The 18,052-nt window shown below is 40.6% G+C and overlaps 1 protein-coding gene across 5 annotated transcripts in view; it reads right to left on the minus strand.

Moving 5' to 3' along the window:
• The window catches only part of ITPR2 (inositol 1,4,5-trisphosphate receptor type 2), a 270,280-nt gene that overhangs the window by 79,221 nt on the left and 173,007 nt on the right, over positions 1-18,052 (minus strand). For all 5 annotated transcript variants that reach the window (XM_064654170.1, XM_064654172.1, XM_064654171.1 and 2 more), the window contains one exon: positions 642-750. In XM_064654170.1, coding sequence (XP_064510240.1) covers positions 642-750 — 109 coding nt within the window. The remainder of the gene's footprint in view (positions 1-641; positions 751-18,052) is intronic.

The raw sequence follows: 18,052 nt of genomic DNA on the forward strand, positions 1-18,052 counted from the left end.
TTTTGGGTTTTCTTAGAAACCATCCTAGAGTAACTTCCTGTGGCTTCTATAACAACAATGCAAAAAAATGAGGTTATAATGGCCCTACAGAGACCATCTGCTCAAACTTCCTGCTCAAGGTAATTAGAGCAGGTTCATCAGAGTCCTGTCCAGTTGTAACAAGAACTGACACATCCTACAGCTTCTCAGGGAGATCTGTTCCATTGTCCAACCAGTGTTTTTGCAAGAAGCTTTTCCTTATACCTTTTTTTTTCATATATCAATAAAGGGTCTAGAATTGTAAAAAAAAATGTTAAGCTTCCAGAAACAGCAACATTTTTATTCAAATGTTTTGTGCTTTGCTGAATTTCTGAATGGTGATTTACTGGTACCTACTTTGGTACCTCAAAACATCCTGTGATCCTTGTGGGTCCCTCCCACCTCAGCATATTCTGTGATTCTATGAAATGCACAGGAGCCATCTGAGACAAGTGCACGCAACTTAAAAATAGAAAAAGTCTGCTACTACCTCTCTTCTAACTGATCATAGAACACGTTTGTATTTATTTACCAACTGAATCACTGGAGCACTTCCAATGTGCCTATTAGAAAAAAACGATGCTGCTAATTTTGATCTCTTGAAATGGTCTGTGTTGATTTACCTCCCACTTGTGCAGTTTTGTTGTAGCTGGCAGACAGGGGCCCATTCACACCACTTCCATATTCCCCTTTAAAGTAGCGATACAGGAGTATTTTCCTTAAAGTGTTGCCCTTTAAGAGAAAGATAAAAATAGAAGAAATGAGAGTTGTGGCCAATTTCCTTTGTTTGAAAAGCGAGCTGTTTAACATAGATACATAATTTATTAGGTCTTTCCATTATAATTAGGAAGCACACAAATAGTAAATTTGTCCAGAAAACAAACATCTAATGCTCTTACTTAACAAATCCCAAGGGAAGAATTCTAAAATAGCATTGTATAAACTTTTATTTTACGTTTCTTTTAAACTTATAGATTACAAATAAAATACCTCAACCTCAATAATTCTGACTGGCTATCTGTAAGATGTGTATATTGAAACAAGTTCCATAAATAGCCAACACTCTGCAGTCATTGTGTCTATGCCCTACGCTGCCATGGCAGTACTTTCTTCCTATTTTCTGCAGCTAAGTAGTATCACTCCCTTTTCTCTGATCTCAGATAATCCATCTGATTGTCTGAAAGAAGCCACATCACATGAAATATTTAAACAGATATGTGACATTTGATAGAACAGTTTAAAAAGCATTCTCTGTATTTCCTTGTTCCTTGACTTCCAAAACCACAACCAGTCAAAATTTGCATGCAGCTCTCTGAAGATCTTCCCTTTCATTTCACTTAATCCAACATGTCTTGTGTTGCAGAACATAAGAGTCAGGGGTACCAATTACTTGGCATTTTTATTTTGCCTTCAGTCTCTTGGGAACACCTTCAGTCAACACTCAGCTTTACAGAGGCAGGAGGTGACACAACAACTGTAGGCATATCTGTAACCTAAGATTTTATACAGAAAAGAGTACACAAGGCCTCCAATGATCACCACAGAAGTTGGTAATTTGAACAGCTTGGCAGTAAAATGGAACAACTTTTTCCTTACTTTTACTAAACTAATGGTTTTAATGAAAGAAAAAAATGTAAAAATCACGTGCACCAGAAGCACTCCCACTTCTCTGTTAACTTAACAGTATTTCCAAGAGCCCCAGTGGGGCTTCACTGCTTCACTGACCTCAAAGACAATGGGTTTGTCCACCTCAAACAAGTGCCAAAATGCAGGATTTTGTGTGTCACCTGACAACACAAACCAGCCATTCCTTTCTAGTTCTCACAATGTGATGTTTTAATTTGTTAATAGTCTGTACAGATTTCCCTCAAACAGCTAAGAAAAGTACAAGGCCTATGTTAAAATATCAAAAGCTATAAATACAATGGGCTGCAAGAAAAATAAGAAGTGTCACCTACACATCTGTAGTACAGTGCCAGGGAATTTATTAGGTGGATTTTCCAGGTGAGCTTTAGCCAGTGCGCTCTACACTACAGAGGGAGACGAGGATTCAGAAGTCTCTGAGGAGCTCACACAGAGACAGATTCCTTCCCAGCCTGGTTTATGGTGGGGTTTAACCCTGCATGCATGGACAGGGTAGGCTAACCAAGCTCATAAGCAATTTTGACATTGCAAAGAGCACCAGCTCCTCCTGCTCAACATCCTGTCTCCAGCTGTGACCAAAATCCAGTGTCTTACAGGACAGTGAACCTCATTTTCCTTGTGTCCTGAAGAAGACCAATGTATTATTGAGGGGAAAAAAGTTCTCACTGGAACCAATAAACATGGACTAAGAAGCAGGATAAAGTCCCTTTTCAAGCTTTCTCAGCTGCATATATCCAGAATTATAAAACTGTATCACACAAATGGAATCACAGAGCAAAAACCCTTTCTAAGTCCAGACTAGGGCCTGATTCAGAATGGGCACTGCCTTGAGACAAGATCTTTTCATCAGAAAGGCTGGCATTTGCCATACCACCTGATCAGCCACTCAGTTTGAGTCAACATCCTCAACGAGCAATCTTTGCAGTCTGTGGATGACTAATGGTAAATTATAGAAACAGTCACAGTGCAGTCATGGGAAGAAACACCAAAAGCCATCTATATATAGTTAAGAATACTACCTGTGGTCACAAGCTTTTATTTTTCAATCAAAACAGCCTTTATTTTATCCAGAAGAGAGTTTAAGACCATGAAAAAGCTTTTGACTAATAAACTGAATGATTTAGCACTGGGGTCTGATTGCTTGGAAGCGAGTAACTGAGCACATCTCAGCTCTTGCTGCCTCATTACCTTCAGAGACATCAGGAGGAGCAGGAATATGAAGATGTTTTTCCATCTGCAATGGGAAGGGGAATCCTGCTTTCCCTATTACCAAACTAAGGCACAGACTTGTTCCAAGAAGCAAGCCTTAATTATTAGGATTCCTGCTCTCTCTCACTCCTTCTCTCAACCTCCCATAAACTCAGACAACAGTCACAGTTCCAGAAGCCAAAGTGTCAAGAGTCAAGGACGCTGTGCTTGCGAAGCAGAGATGTGGTGGCACCTCTGCTTTGGCTGACAGCTGTGCCAAAGATGCGCCCTTGGGCTCAGCCCACATACTTGCAAACTCGGAATCTTCCTCCCCTTTGTGATGACTATATGACTTCCATGAGCCTTGTGAAATCAGCTGCCACTACAAAGAGCAGAAAAGACCAGCAACGCAACCCGGGGCTGAGAAATGCACAGAAAAAATGCTCCAGGAATGTATCTCAGCAGCACCCGTCACCTCCTGCGTGCAACCGTGTGAGGCACCGTGCTAGAAAAAGATGGAAAGACCCTGCTTCCCACAAAAGTGCTGATCCTGCTGGCATAGGTGTCTGGGTATGCTTTTATGGAATGCCAAAAAACGCATCTAGAAGAGCCTATCATGCGGACGAGACAAACTGCTGCCAGGGCGAGCGAGACAGCCACGCCATTCATGTCCTTGTGAACTTAGCCCAGCCACAAAATTAATATTGCCCAAAAGCAAATGATCCCAGCAGCAGCATGAATAAGCAGTTTGCAGCAGCTATTATTGATAACCATGTTACTAAAGCAGAGGCCAGAAATAAAAGCACACTGGGCAGGGCAGTGCTGTCTTCCCCCACTACGTTTCCACGCGTGGCAGAAGTCTCGGCCTTCCAAGCTGAATCCCCCCCCTGCTGGCTACAATACACTTTCTTTTATACCTCTTATTAGGGTATGGAAGTGGCATGTAAACATCACTCAGCTGACTGCAAGCCTTCTATAATGGCTAGAACATTGTATAGCTTTGGGAAAAAACACAATGAAACATAACAGTCTTATTGTTACTGATGAATACCACTGCATTGTCCCTAACAAAAGCTAGGGTAAAGACTGAGGGCACAAGAAAGCAACAACTGGATATTGTTGTTGCAGTTTTAAATAGCTAGGGATTGAAAGACAAAAGTTTCCAATAGGGAATAATTATTCCAATAGGAACACGTAGACACAAACAAATTATGTTTTCTCAGTCCGTATTTTATTATACTCATTGGTCTCTAAACTTGATTTAAATGCCTTAATAGAATGGTTTATTCACTTTACTTCTCTGAGCCTGCAAAAGGCTGGTTCCACATAAGGATGGGGTGTTCTGTGCCAGGAAGGAATGGCTGAGAGAGATACCTAAGGCTTATTGTGGATACCTGCATCAGCACCAGCTCACTGTATTACACTGCCAAAAATTACCTGTTCTCTTAATAATTCTGCACTCTTCTTAAGGAATTGGAATTCTATTTATGATGTTCTGAAGACTGAACTAGAGGATCTGGTGATCTCTTCTGGTTCTCACTCTACATGAAAATAATGAAATGTTCAGATTACCAGTGATAACACAGAAAAGGCAGCCACATCCAACAGGCATTTCTGTGATACAATGGATGATGCTGTGAGTGTATTTCAGTATAAATTCAGGAAGATACATGAAGATTAGGCATGTTAAATCTTTACATGCAGATAATTTGCAGCCACATATAAAAGAGGAACTGTCGGGGATCTCTGGTCTACTAACACAGATTTTCAGAAAGCATGGAACAGATACAAAATGGCAGAGAACTGGGAGAAATCTCACGTGCAATGCTACTTTTCTAAAAGTGCATGGGAGTACTTTTTACACTTCTTACTGATATCCAACCCTCTGCAGTGAGTTTGATATGAACTCTGGGGAAAACAAATGGCTAATTTTGCATTCCATTAACAGAAAATTAAAGGAAGCTCCTATAAACTGATGGCACTTTTAATACTGGCATCATGTTGCAATAATTGCCGCAATACAGGTTTACAAAAACAGACCTTCTGAAACTTCTGAAGATTATCTTCTGCTTTTGCTAATAATGAAAATATCATTCTGGTAAAGTTTGATAAACTGTCCAGTGTGACATAATCCTGTCAGGCAAAATTTTTGATTAAGTAAGCCCACAAGGATAGTTATCAAATGGCTTAACAAGTAAAAGATTGACAGAATTTAGTGTGCAATTTAAAGCAAGAAATCATAAACAAGTGCATAGGCTTCTAATAGGCAACCTCACAAAGTATTTATTGTCTGCCTGGGTTTTTTTCCAATGAAATAAAAGAATACAGAAAATAATTATTAATGGTGTTTAGAAAGGACACAAAAAAAAGGGGGGGGGGGGGAATGGGGTGGTGAGGTCAAGTCACTGGTAACAATTTAGGCATCATTCATTATACTGACTAGATGCAAACAAAATGAGCCTCATCATGTCCAAACCCCTGTATGTCTTAATAACAATAAAATGCAGAACACCAAAAAATGCAGGATTCTGTTCTAGGAGGCCATGACTTTGGGGAAGAATGAAAGGTCTTGGAGCAAAAAAAAAAAAAAGACAACTCCCAAAATCCCACGATTCTGTGAATGAGAACAAAAGCAATTATATAGGATTTGTGAAACTATTTTACTTCTCCACACACAGGGGCACGTTACTGCAGGAATATCACACCACAAGTTGGTGTCCACAACTGAAGAAGTATGCTTACAAATTGGATTAGGCTTGGAGAAGTTCCATGAGAGTGATCAGGGAACAAAACATGCCTTCTCATCAGAAATTCAAGGCTTTCTATCTACTGAGCTAGTCAGGCTAAGCATGAACTCTGTTTCTGACTATCTACACAAGAAATCTGACAATGGATGACTTCAGTCTAAAGATAAAAGGTGCAAGACATGCTGGTGAGAAGCTGAAGATGGAGGAATTCAGCTAGAAAAGAAGTAGAGGCAGCTGGGTTATTCAGTTTGTGGGTTATGAATTTTATTTTTATTTTATATAACAGTAATGGCATTTAGCTATTGGAACAGCTTAAGAAGAGGTGTGATAGTCTGTACTGCTGGCAGTTACTAAACCACGACTAGGTGGCTTCTCAGACAGAAACTATTTGAAGATCTTGTGGTCTACATTAGGAGAACAAGCTGGGTGACAAAAATATGTCATCTCACATAATCTATGGAGACATCATGCCACCTTTTCCTGTAGTAAATATAGATGAGGTTAGAAGCCTGGCTTTCTATGAAGGCTGTTTAAAAAACACCTCCCTCTACATTTTCTTCTCATAATTTATAAATGAAATTCCTATACTGCTTGGTCTGAGTGCCTGCTTCGGGATGATTTTTTGTTGTTATTGTTGCTTTTTACCCATTTTCAAACTATTTTGTTCCCTTATTTCTCTTGGACACAAAACACAGCAGGAGAAGTAATTTTGTGCAAGTGGCTTCTGTGAAGATACCACGCATGGAAGTTTTATAACCCTTTAAATTATGATTCAACCTGCTCTTGAAATGTAAGATGACACAGACATCTCCTCATTTCCAAGAGGGATCAACTGAGGCCACAGCTACCACACGCATGGTGTTGCACAAGCACAAGCTTGGAAGAGAGTCCGGGAGCCCTGACTCCTATTATGTCCAGAAAATGGAAAATTTCTGTTTTCATGATGCCAGCAACTTCCAGGGGGGCTCACAAATTGGGGGAAGTTGTTTGTTTTGGGGAGTTGTTTGTTTGTTTTTACACAGAGTGAGCTTTTTTCCTTGGTTTTGATCTTTTTTTGCAACAAGATGTTTTTATAGCCAACTGATAGTTGAAAGTGATATATTTTCACCAATAAAACATGACACCCAACAGTAGAGTTATTTGCATGCTGGGGCACCCCAGGGAAAAAGCACTTTTAAATATGAGGTTGGGTCCAGCTGGTGTCCAGCTCTGCTTCCACTAAAATCAACGAGAGATTTGCCAGCAATTTCAGTAGGAGAAGGAGCAGACACGCACTTTGCCAGGCAAAAGTTTTTTATCCAAGTCTGAAAAGAAAAAAAACTAACCCAAAATATGCACCAGACTTCATGACACAGTTCTCCTCGGAGAGCAGAACCGGCCACCCACACCTCTCATCTGTCTCTCATTAGGCAGAGACACCCCACATTTAAAATGTGCCATTGTTCAATCCTACACAAAAACTGGGAGTAATCCCACTTGTCTCCATACAAACTGCCTAAATCACAAATACTGATAAACTCAAGGTTGTAGCTAGTGCAGAAATTCAAGTAAAAAAACACAAGCGTGACCTTCTCTAAAACCAAATTACAGTGATTTAAAAGAGTTGCTAATTTTTTTTTGCAGTCTTTTAATTCTTCTTTCCTTTGCAGTTCCAGGTTCCATAGAAAGCTGGAAGCCTAAGTGCCAAAATATTTCAAAACAAATGTTATTGCCAGTCTATTTTCAATATGGATAGTGAAAAGGATACTGCATACATTGCAAGAAAACCAGGTTTTGCCTGGTGACTGGCCAATTTTGCACCCTGAAGAAACTGAGGAAAATGTCATATTAAAAGTAAGGGGATTTTTGGCAGTATCTCTAAAAAGTGTCTCCACTAAAAATACAGCAGGAGAGAAAAATTATTTGGATTAGTGAAAGCCTCAGCATTGGGGCATTCAGATTTAGCCTGAAAAGAAAACATTTTTAACTTACAGTTTCATTTCGTAATTGTATAATTTTTTTCTACTGGGTCATAAAATATTAGTAGCTGTCAAATGTCCATTTCTTTGTCCAAACATAAGATCTCTACATACATATGCGTTTATATAGAGAGTGAACAGTGCTTTGCTGTGGGCAAATATTATTGTTTATATCTGTCACTTGTGCTGTTACTCATTGCGTGACAGGGTTTCCATCTATAGTGATAAATTGTGCACTTACAAAACAGGTCATGTTTGCACCTATGTAATTTTTCCTTTGCAACTTCCCCTGGTACAAGACAAAGCACCGAGAAACACAATAACCCAAGTTCTCCACCACTGAAAAAAACAATGTAAGATTTGATCACGATTATTCAGAAGCATTTATGACTGCACCATCAATAACATACTGGAGGAAAAGACCAGATCTGAAAAGCATAATTTTCAAAGACTAAAATTATCTAACCCTTATGCTGCAGGGGGTAAACTTTCAAAGTGATGCACAGGGGGTTATGCACACAAATCCTATTATTTGTTAACAGGATTTCTGTGTGGAACTCCTCGTGCTCTGCAAGGAAAAGATTTACCCGTAAGTGCCCTAACGTGGATATTTACTGAAATAGACACTTAATTTCCAGATGAATACTTATGAGCACTACTGGGCTTTGGTGTTTTATGAGCAATTTGAAACAGGTAGCTGGGGAAAATAACACAAGTGGCCAAATAGCAGTTTCATGACATTATTCTCTTTCACTGTGCTGCTGTTATGGTGAACTTCGAAGCCAAAGCATTAGAGATATCTGATTTACTAGCTAAGGGAGGAACTGCAGATGTAGTGCCTGTCCTGTTTGGAATTAGATGTGCCAGGATCTTCATCTCTTGGCTCAGGGCTTTCAAATTGGCTGGGGAGGCACTTCTCTATTTCAGTTTTCACCTGCTCATTTTTACCCACCACCAGCTCCACTGATTTCTCAACTTCACCCTTGTCTACTACTAAAGATAACAGAAACATAGAATTGTAGAATGGTTTGAGTTGGAAGGGATCATAAAGCTCATCATCTTGTTCCAACCCCCTGCCATGGGCAGGGACACTTTCCACTATCCCAGGTTGCTCCCAGCCCCATCCAACCTGGCCCAAGACCTCATCAAAGCCAACCATTTTTTCTCTAATGCCACTCATTCCTGCCTGAAACACCATCATATTCAGTACACAGATATTCCACACACAGACCTGCCGGATCCCATCCTTCCATGATTTACAGATGTGCTTTTGACAGTGATCAGCAACCCTGTATCCAGAATGCCTCAAAAACCAGCCTGACAAAATGACCACCACACCTCATGGTTCTGAGCAACACCTCTTGCATTCTTAGATGGAAACAGACACCAAATTATTGCTGATTTCTCAGACTTCAGGCATTAAGGAAAAAACAGGAACGGCGAAAGGAAGCCAATCCTGTGGTAGTTCAGGGCAGCAGCAATATTTAGACACATATTTATGTATACGGAAACATAGTCTTAGCATCTACCTCACTGGAAAATGAGCACAAATCAGCTCCAAAAACCAGCCTGGATGGGGTCAGGATACAGCACAAGATGTCCTAAGTGGTAACTGCGGTGATAGGCAGATTGTCCCTTTGCTCTGTGCTGCAAAGAAAATGCTGCATCCTTCTCCAATTCTCAGCAGAGGAGAACAATTCCCACCTGGAGCACAGCCAGCTGCCACACTGATTTCACTGTATCTATGAAATTAGGTGGCGTTTCAGACTAACAGAAAAGTAGAGCAAAGTTAGATAACACCACAAGTCTGGTGCTTTATCAGCTATCCATTTTGACAGGTATAATTTGAAAATATTTATAATTCATGTTCCCCTGTTTTAAAAAACAGTAGTTTGAATAAATTTCCAGTAAACTTGATTGGGAATTTTCTATTCGTGTCAACTCTCCCAACTGTATAATCCTTTTCATGATAGCTAGCACTTTAAGTTCAGCACCTAGAGTTCTGTGCTTGTATGAGAATTCCAGTTTACATTGAAAAAAAAGAGTCCAAACCAAAAACCACCCCGACCCCTGCTAATTTCTAGTGCTCCTGGTCCTGGGAATAGTACTTGGAAATGTGAAATCTGTGTGGCCAGAGCCAGAAAGCCAGGAAAAATAAAACAAAAAGAATTAAACCCCACTAAAATATGTGGATGGGGTTTTGATCATTAGGAAACCAAACCCAAGTAGTTTCATCATTTCTAGGAGCCTGATTTGACTTCGACTGCCAGAGGTGGTAAATATCAACTACATATTAAGCAACCTCCTCCAGCAGATTTGTTAATAGTGCATGCCAAGAGGAGCTCAGATCCTTGCTGCTGACTCTCAGCAAGGACAGAGTTGCTGACACTTGGCTGTCACCACAAAGAGCCACATCCCCTCTTCCTCAAGCACCAAATCCACCCCCAAGTAACTCAGAATTAATGGCAATACAGGATTACGAGGTAAGGCCACACTAAAAGGAAAGGACCCCTTGATAAAATATAAGAAATGGATAATCTTATGACTAAAACATCATCACTGAAGATCTGAGCTCTGTTTCTGCCCTGGCAAAGGCTGTGTTGACACACAGAGTTGGGCTCTATGATAACCCCTGCGCTGAATTCCTCAGGAGGCTGGAAAGAAGGCACTTGGCAGGTTCATTCCCCAGGCATGAGGAATCAGGTCTCCTGATTCAGACCCTGTGTTAGGCCAAGCTATCTCAAGTCCCAGTAATGTCATTAATAAGTGAGCAGGATAAGCACCTCTCTGAGGTTATTCAGGGTTTATCCTGGCTTTTACTTCCTTACTCACAAACCTGCAGTGACTCGGTGTTGGAGCTGGTCTTTTCTGGCATATCTGAACTTTTTATGACAGAGCTTCTCTTCCAAGTGACAGACAGGCATTCTGATTTTTGAAGGCATCTTTCAGTAGGAAAAACCTCTCTGTTTCCAAAGCAGTTCTCAATCCTCCCTTTTAAATTAGAGGCCAATATTAGCTTTCCACTCTTGGAGTCTAAGATTTCATCAGTTTAAACAAATAAACCTAATAACATCCTTTGAAGATTGCCATGGAAATAATTCTGACTTTGTGCAACACTGCAGCAGAAGTTTCATAAACTATTTCTATTAGCCAAAGTTGCTGAATGAAACTGAAATGTTGTTAAGAGAGTAACATTTTGTTTTTAATAACTTTCAGAGGCATATTGGCTGTCATGGCAATAGCTCGATAGCTTCTTAGCTGTTGTCTTATTTTAGGAGCAAAAGCAATTTCTAAATGCTAACTTTCCCAAGATCAGGAAAAAAAGTATCTTCTAGCTTGAACAAAAAAAAATAAAATTGAAGCCACTCTAGAACTGGTTGAAAAAAATTACCAGAAATTAAATCAGTTGGTTCAAAGATAGAGACAAGGGGGAGACGAAGACACATTTTCATGAGCCTGTCTTAGCTTTTCAAATTCCCACTACTAAAAGACAAATTCATGTTTGTATAAAATTTAATATGCAAGCTGTTCACCCATAATACTAAATTGCCCCTTTGTATTTAATATTTGCTAAAATTGCTGAGTTATTTATGTCCCAGATAAGACTGCTGCACATGGGCATCAGCTGTTTCACCATAACAGATTTTAGTATACATACATTATGAAGCTGTTGCCATTATAATGCCTAAAAGTCTATTGCTTCCAAGGAGAAATATATTATCACTGGAACATTCCTACATGCACAGCATGTAGCTATGGAAATACAATGTCATCTGCTTCTTTAGAGCTGTTAAGTACAGCATAGATTAACAGTGAGGCTGCAGAAAACCTGCTCTGGAAGTCCTGGAACTGCAATTTTTTTCTACTGTGTTTCAAGAGGACTGGTATCCCCACTAATGACATCTCTCTGATAAATGCCATGCAACATCCCAACATTAGGGCTCAACAGCCTCATGAAAACCAAGATGAACTTTAAAGCTCCAGTAAGTGGGAATTAAAACTGTACACACATGGCAGCCAGGCAGTGCTTCGAGGGAATGCAAAACAAAAGCCACCAACAGTTTTAGGGGCTACCTAACTGCCTGCTCAGGCTATTCTGATTATTAATAAAATCCTCTGCTCTGAATGCAGCATTGCTGCTTCATTTAGTTAGCAAAAAAAACCTTCTTAAAACGTTGAGCAGGGTGGGAAATAGTATAGGCAAAGTTAGAGCTCTAAGTTAGACCAATGACACAGTTTCATCTAAGTTGCCATTTCCTGGAAGGCTCAGAGAAGTGCTGGGAGCACACAAAGGTGTAGAAAAACTGTGGTGTTATAGATTGAGATTGCTCACCTAAGAAAAGAGGTGGAAAGATGTGACAAAAGCAGAGCAAAGCATGAATGGTGAGGAGACAGGGAGGTTGGGAATTCCTCTTTCCTCTTCCACACAAAAAGGGGCCTCCAATGCAATGTAAAGATGGTAAATCAAAAAGTAATAAAGAAATAATTATTATCACACTTATAATTCGATGGCAGAAAACTCATTACCATGGGAAGTCACCGAGGGCAAGAATTCGACTCAGAAGAGGATTTGGGCAGTTCTATAGACAACAAGCAAAACCAGTTACAATAGCAAATGTTAAAAAAACAACTATGGGAAAGAAGACAAAATCTCTTGCTTTAGGGGCCACAGATTTATGGTCTTACTGTTAAGGATTATCCCAAGGCTTCAGGAAGAATAGAAAACTTCAACTCTGCCTACAGTGGGGATTCTTAGACCTTGTGAGGCATCTGGTGATGGCCACACAGCGAGAAACACTCTTAATCCTCTGGTCTGACCCTCTTTAGCAATCCTCGTGTGTTTAAAAGGCAACACGAAGTGTACCAAGTCTACTTGTATTGGATCCAGAAACCAGTGCAATCTGATGTAGATTCACTATAGTGACCCAAAATATCAGCTTGAACCCTGACTTCAACAGGCAAAATGCAGAACTGCCAGGGCAAGAGAGTACATTACTAAAATCCCAGCATGAAAAAGGTCTGCATTTTATCTTGTCTTCACCTTTGCTTAGCAAAATACTATGGTTTATATAAAAATTATGGCGAATAGAAACACTTTAGCTCTTGAACAAAGGGCAGCTTCTTGGAAAGAAGCTCAAGGTTCCCTTCTTCAGAGAGACATTCTGCTGGTGTTGAGCTGGCTACCCACACTCCCTTGCTCAGCCAGGTGACTCTCCAAACTCTCCTTCTCCCTTCTACAGATGTTCTTCTATGTCCAAAATACTTCATCCTCCAAGACACATAAGAACGTCTTTGCATGGCTGAGACAGCCACAGCATCAGATTTCCCCACTGATGACAGCCTATGAACACCAGATCCCTCATTTAGCCCTAAATAACACTGACCAGAATGTCACCATTATTTAGTTCCTTTAATTAATTACAACTTCGCAAAGACTTTGTTACATAAATTGGTTTCCTATACATATTAGTGCCTTTCTGTCTCCCTGTGAGTTCCCTTGATGATGAAATGGCTTTCTGACTGCTAAGGACTGAGTGTCACACAGATGCCTCCACCTACATCCTTAATGTCCTTCTCTGGCCTAAAATTCACTATATGTAGAAGCAAGTATTAGTATTCTAGCTGTGGCATCCTGAGCTGCTGAGACAGCCAAAATCTTGACAGATTTATACAGTGCAGAAGGGACGATGTGGAAGACCAGCAGAGGATCTGGATTTTGTCTCTCCTGCTTTGCTGTCTTCCATCTTTTTTCTTCATTCTTGTCCCCTCTGAATTTGCCTTTTTCCTCCCTGTCCCCTGGCTGTGCCAATGACACATTATAATACATGTGACACTTGATTTGTAGCTTTTCCCCCTCAGTAACTCTGGTAATCATCCCTCCTTGTTTAGCAAAGCAGCTCTGGAAGAGACTGGAAAAGGGCAAAGCAAGCATTTGGGAAAGAAGCATCTGGTTAAAAGTTGGGCCTTTTCCTCCTCTTCCTCCACACATGAATCGCTAATCCAAACTCTCAGAAGAAACACACCTGATGATTCACTATAGCAAAAGCATTGGAACTGACAGAACAAACCAAGATGAAGCAAAATGATGTCCAAAAAAACAGGCGGGAAAAGCTGCAAATGGAAATAGGCTGGCAGATGAAAAAAGTTCCAAGCACAGCATCCAGTTTTGCCAAGAATTTTCCTCAGGCTTTGGAATATGCAGATAAGTACCTCAGACAACAGCAAAAAGTCATTATAGATTAGAACAGAAGCTAATCTTCAATGAACATATATTCTGCATATCAACAAGAAGATCGGGAAGGAAGTGGGATAATCTTTGGAGTCTAATCTTAGATTTAACTACAAGAGAAGTCAAAGGAAACTGAGTATACCAAGTACTGACAGAGGACATAGAAACTGTATATTGTAAACTTCCCATTAGGATGTTTCGTCAGTGTGTAACTTGGAATTTCCTTGCTGCAAAGCCTTTAACATTTTCAGCACAAGACTTAGGTTTAATTTGAATAGGTCTGAGCAACAGACATATTTACAGTGGCAGAGGCTTTTTATATTGCTTTTCACTATCAGAATGCAGAGGCTCAAATGGCTAATTTAAGATGAATTCTATTAAAAAAAAAAGTCAGAGCCAGTATCTTTTTAAAAATATCTGATGTTTAAGGCAGACTAAATTGAGCCAGTATCTGGGAATGTTCGTTCTCTGACCTGTGTGAAAAGGCAGCCAGGGGACTGTGTACAGGCAATACAGTTACCATGGATACCTCACTGCTTTAGGTGTAGAAGCTTAACATTACAAACAACTTCGCAGCATTAGGCTCCTGGCCTCATAAAAACACTGCAAAATAACAATGAGTTCTGAGATAACCATTATGGTCTGTTTCGTGACACAAATATAAATCTCGTATCATAAGGCAAAAGACAAAAGCAGGACTGGGAGGACATGGCCAGATCTTGCAGGCCTTAATTTACAGTCTGCTCCTGAAAGATGCTACACTCCTGATGATAATGGGACCTGCAGGTAGACAGTTTGCCTCAGAATATTGCCCTCCTGCCTAAAGTTTCAGCTAAATTAGGACTTCAAACTTGAGCCAATACAGCACAGGCAGAAGATGATGCAGAGTCAGAAAAACTCAATTATTTTCAAGTTTCCCTTTAATGGCACAAGTTACTCTGTAAACATCTACCACAGGGTTTATGGCATCACACATACTGACTGCAATAAAGCTCTTTGACATGAAATATTACCATGTATTCCCACATCCTTCAAAAACTACCGGGTCTTTGTGGGGAAATGCTAAATGTGCCAGCTGAGCAGTGAGCTGTGTGCCTACTGAACGCCTTCAGCAGTCTAGAGAGGCCATAGATTTCACAGATTCCACAACTGCAAGTCCATCTCTTGGCCTAACTACCACTCCACCTGGCAGACAGACAGCCTCAAGAAAAGAAAATTTGCTTCATACCACTGTGTCCAATAGTGGCAAAAGAGATTCACTCGTGGACACCAAACAATCTGATCTATTGATCCAACAGTCAGCCATTTTTAAGGCAGTGAATGCATCTGTCTCCTCCTTCACCTTGAGCAAAGGTTCACAGGAAACCACTTGAGATGCTTTTTCCTGCTTTTGGTATTAAATTACACACAAAAGAAGTTCAGGTGCAGGTGAAGCCAGGGTTACATTTCAGGGGATGAAAAAAAGCCATCTAAAGGAGACTGATGATCATATCAACTACTGCACAACCAGGAGCTCACATGAATTGAGTGTGGTGCTCTTACAACTCTAATTAAGATCCTTCTACAATACGATTACAGATGTATTTAGTGCAAAGCTGTAATGGTCAAAGCCTTCCATAAGGCACAAACAATGTGCTGGGAGAGCTGAAAATTCCAGGCTAAGAAGGAAACAGGGAACTTGGAGCTGACAAGGGGGGCAGACAGGTGTGTCTGTCAGGTGCACTCAGCTCATAAGATTCACCTGAACACTGATGTGCTGTACCCACAATGTTTCATAAGCATGTACTCCTCCAACTTTTTGCAGACCTAACAGAAGAGAGTGGACTCCTTTCATGCTCTGTCAAGTATTTTTGGCAGTGGGTGTGTTCCTGTATGCTGTAATAAATTTTGCACTGAAGGCACCCTAAGTTTTTCCTAGCACAGAACCATCTTTCAGCCTTCATGGAACACACTGTACAAATGCAGAAGGGGCACAAGCAAAAACTAAGCTCCCTTCATCCAAATGACTAATACCCTTGATCTGTGCCACAGGAGACCACTTCTTCAATATCAGGCTTTCTTTGTGCCCATAATTACAAGAAAGAATGATATAGATCACATAAATGCCAAAGTAATTGATTTTATCTGCAAAATAAGTAGGCAGATTTGAAAGCAACACAGTGGCAAGGGCCCCCTTGGCTTGTTTGGGTGCTCAGGTCCCCATGCAGCTCTCCCCACCAACATTTCTACTACAGGTACCGGAGTTTTGCAACTGAGGAGCAGGTGCAATGACTGGGAAACCTTTAAACCAGTTATTTGGTGGGCAGGGGTAGAAAACTTCCTACTTGTTATGACTGATCCTTTCTTAACGCAAAGGAGGGGAATACAGACACCAGCCCACGGGGAACACTGCACAGGCAACGCCAGCAGAAAGGGAATGAGGGAAGTGTGGCTGGAGTGATCCCATCATGGGTCTAATAACATTAGAAATCTTTTTACTGGCTTTAATGGGATTTGGATCAGGTGCAAAGGAAGCCACCTTACATTCCCCTGACATGTTACTCCTACCAGCACAGCAAAACAATCAAATCCCAAGTATCTGTTTTTTCATGATGGATACAACCCCCCACATCCACATGCAAGCAACCTCTGTAGTCATAAGACAACTTGATTCTTAATATATTAATCAGAAGAATTAGTAAAGTAGGTAAGAAAAGGAAATAAAGAATTAATTACAAATTTTTAACTTAGTATTTTCCCCTCTAACAACATTCCCCAGTAATTTAAGCAAACAACCATCCTAAAGAAGCCTGTAAGTGGCTAGAGCTATACTTAGAATAATATTAATCTTTGCATCCAGATAGAGGGAAACGAGGTACTGAAAATGCACATTAAAGCCTCCCATGTAACAGAAGCTCTGCTGTATGTCCAAAACCATCACTGTAAGAAGTGCCACTTGATTTTTCTGGATTCTGCCTGTGCTACATTTAACATCAAAGAGTTAATCTTCATATATATAAGATTATATATAATACTTCATTATATGTGATGTTGGCTGAGGCTTGTCACTATTCCTTGCCCTTCTAATAAAGAGATTAGTTGGATTTACAGCAAGACATAAACTCCTTGATAAAGGATAAACTCCTAGATAAAGAATCCCACTCCTCCTCATTTAAAAGCTGCTAGCCTTGCTGTAGGTGGTAATTATGTCGAGGGCGAATTTGCTGTGGTTTCTGTCTGGCAACACACAGCACTGGCACATGCAATCCCCACACTGTCTGGAAACAGCATTACATCAAACCATCCAAGCTAGTGGCTTACACAACCAGCTACAGCCCTTTGAAATCTGTCAGCTCCAGGGACTTGCTGTGTGCACTTCTGCTTCTCAGACATCAGCTTCACCATGTTTACCACACAGGTATCAGGCTCCTCTAAAAATAAAATTTGGAAGCATCGACCTGACTTAAAATCTTATGAAGAAAAAAGAAATCTACATATCAAACAGCAAGAGAACTGCTTGATTTTAACATCAAATCAAATGTGACCTCAGTTCACGAGAGGCTGTGGGTGCATCTGTGCAACACTACAGAGAGGAACCTCAGAAAACACAAAAAAGGCAGCACCAGAAAGGGAAGCTGCACAGTTCTGCCAGTGAAATTAGTTAATGAGCTAATTTGGAGCTAGCCTAGGGATCCCCAAGGCAGGGCAGCACTGCACACTGTAAGCAGGCACATCCCACCATTAAATGTAAGAGCTACAGATCAGGTTCTTAATTAAAATCAGTTCTGTTGGGATCTCTGCACCAAAATTAAAAATCACCGAGAAATCTCAAACCAAACAAGGCATCCATGTCTCCAGCTCTCGGGCAGCCATGTCATAGCATGGGAAGACCTGTGAATAAGAATTGTCTCCTGAAATCAGTGGGACCAGACATCAAGCAGGGAACTGCTCAGCTCAGAACAGCTGTATCTCCATCATAGCTGTGTGTAAAGTAGGCAACAGCCTAAGCCACAGAATCCCTGCATTTTCTACATGATTTGAAAACAGACACGTTGTACTTTAACAAGAAATGCTGTAACTATGTCCTTGGAGGATTGTTGTTCTCTACCAAAGAATTATTTCCCTTCCCTCTCCTCCCCTCCCCCACTTCCCTCCCCTATGAATTAGTAAATGAATTTCTGCCACAAACCCTCAAACCATATTCTTCCCAATCAAAGAGTAAAACGATACCCAAGAGAGCAAGGCAGCACAGAACCAGTGAGATCCTGCAGACAGCTAGACTGGGTGGA

Source organism: Pseudopipra pipra, chromosome 5 (assembly GCF_036250125.1).
Source record: "Pseudopipra pipra isolate bDixPip1 chromosome 5, bDixPip1.hap1, whole genome shotgun sequence".
Taxonomy (NCBI): domain Eukaryota; kingdom Metazoa; phylum Chordata; class Aves; order Passeriformes; family Pipridae; genus Pseudopipra; species Pseudopipra pipra.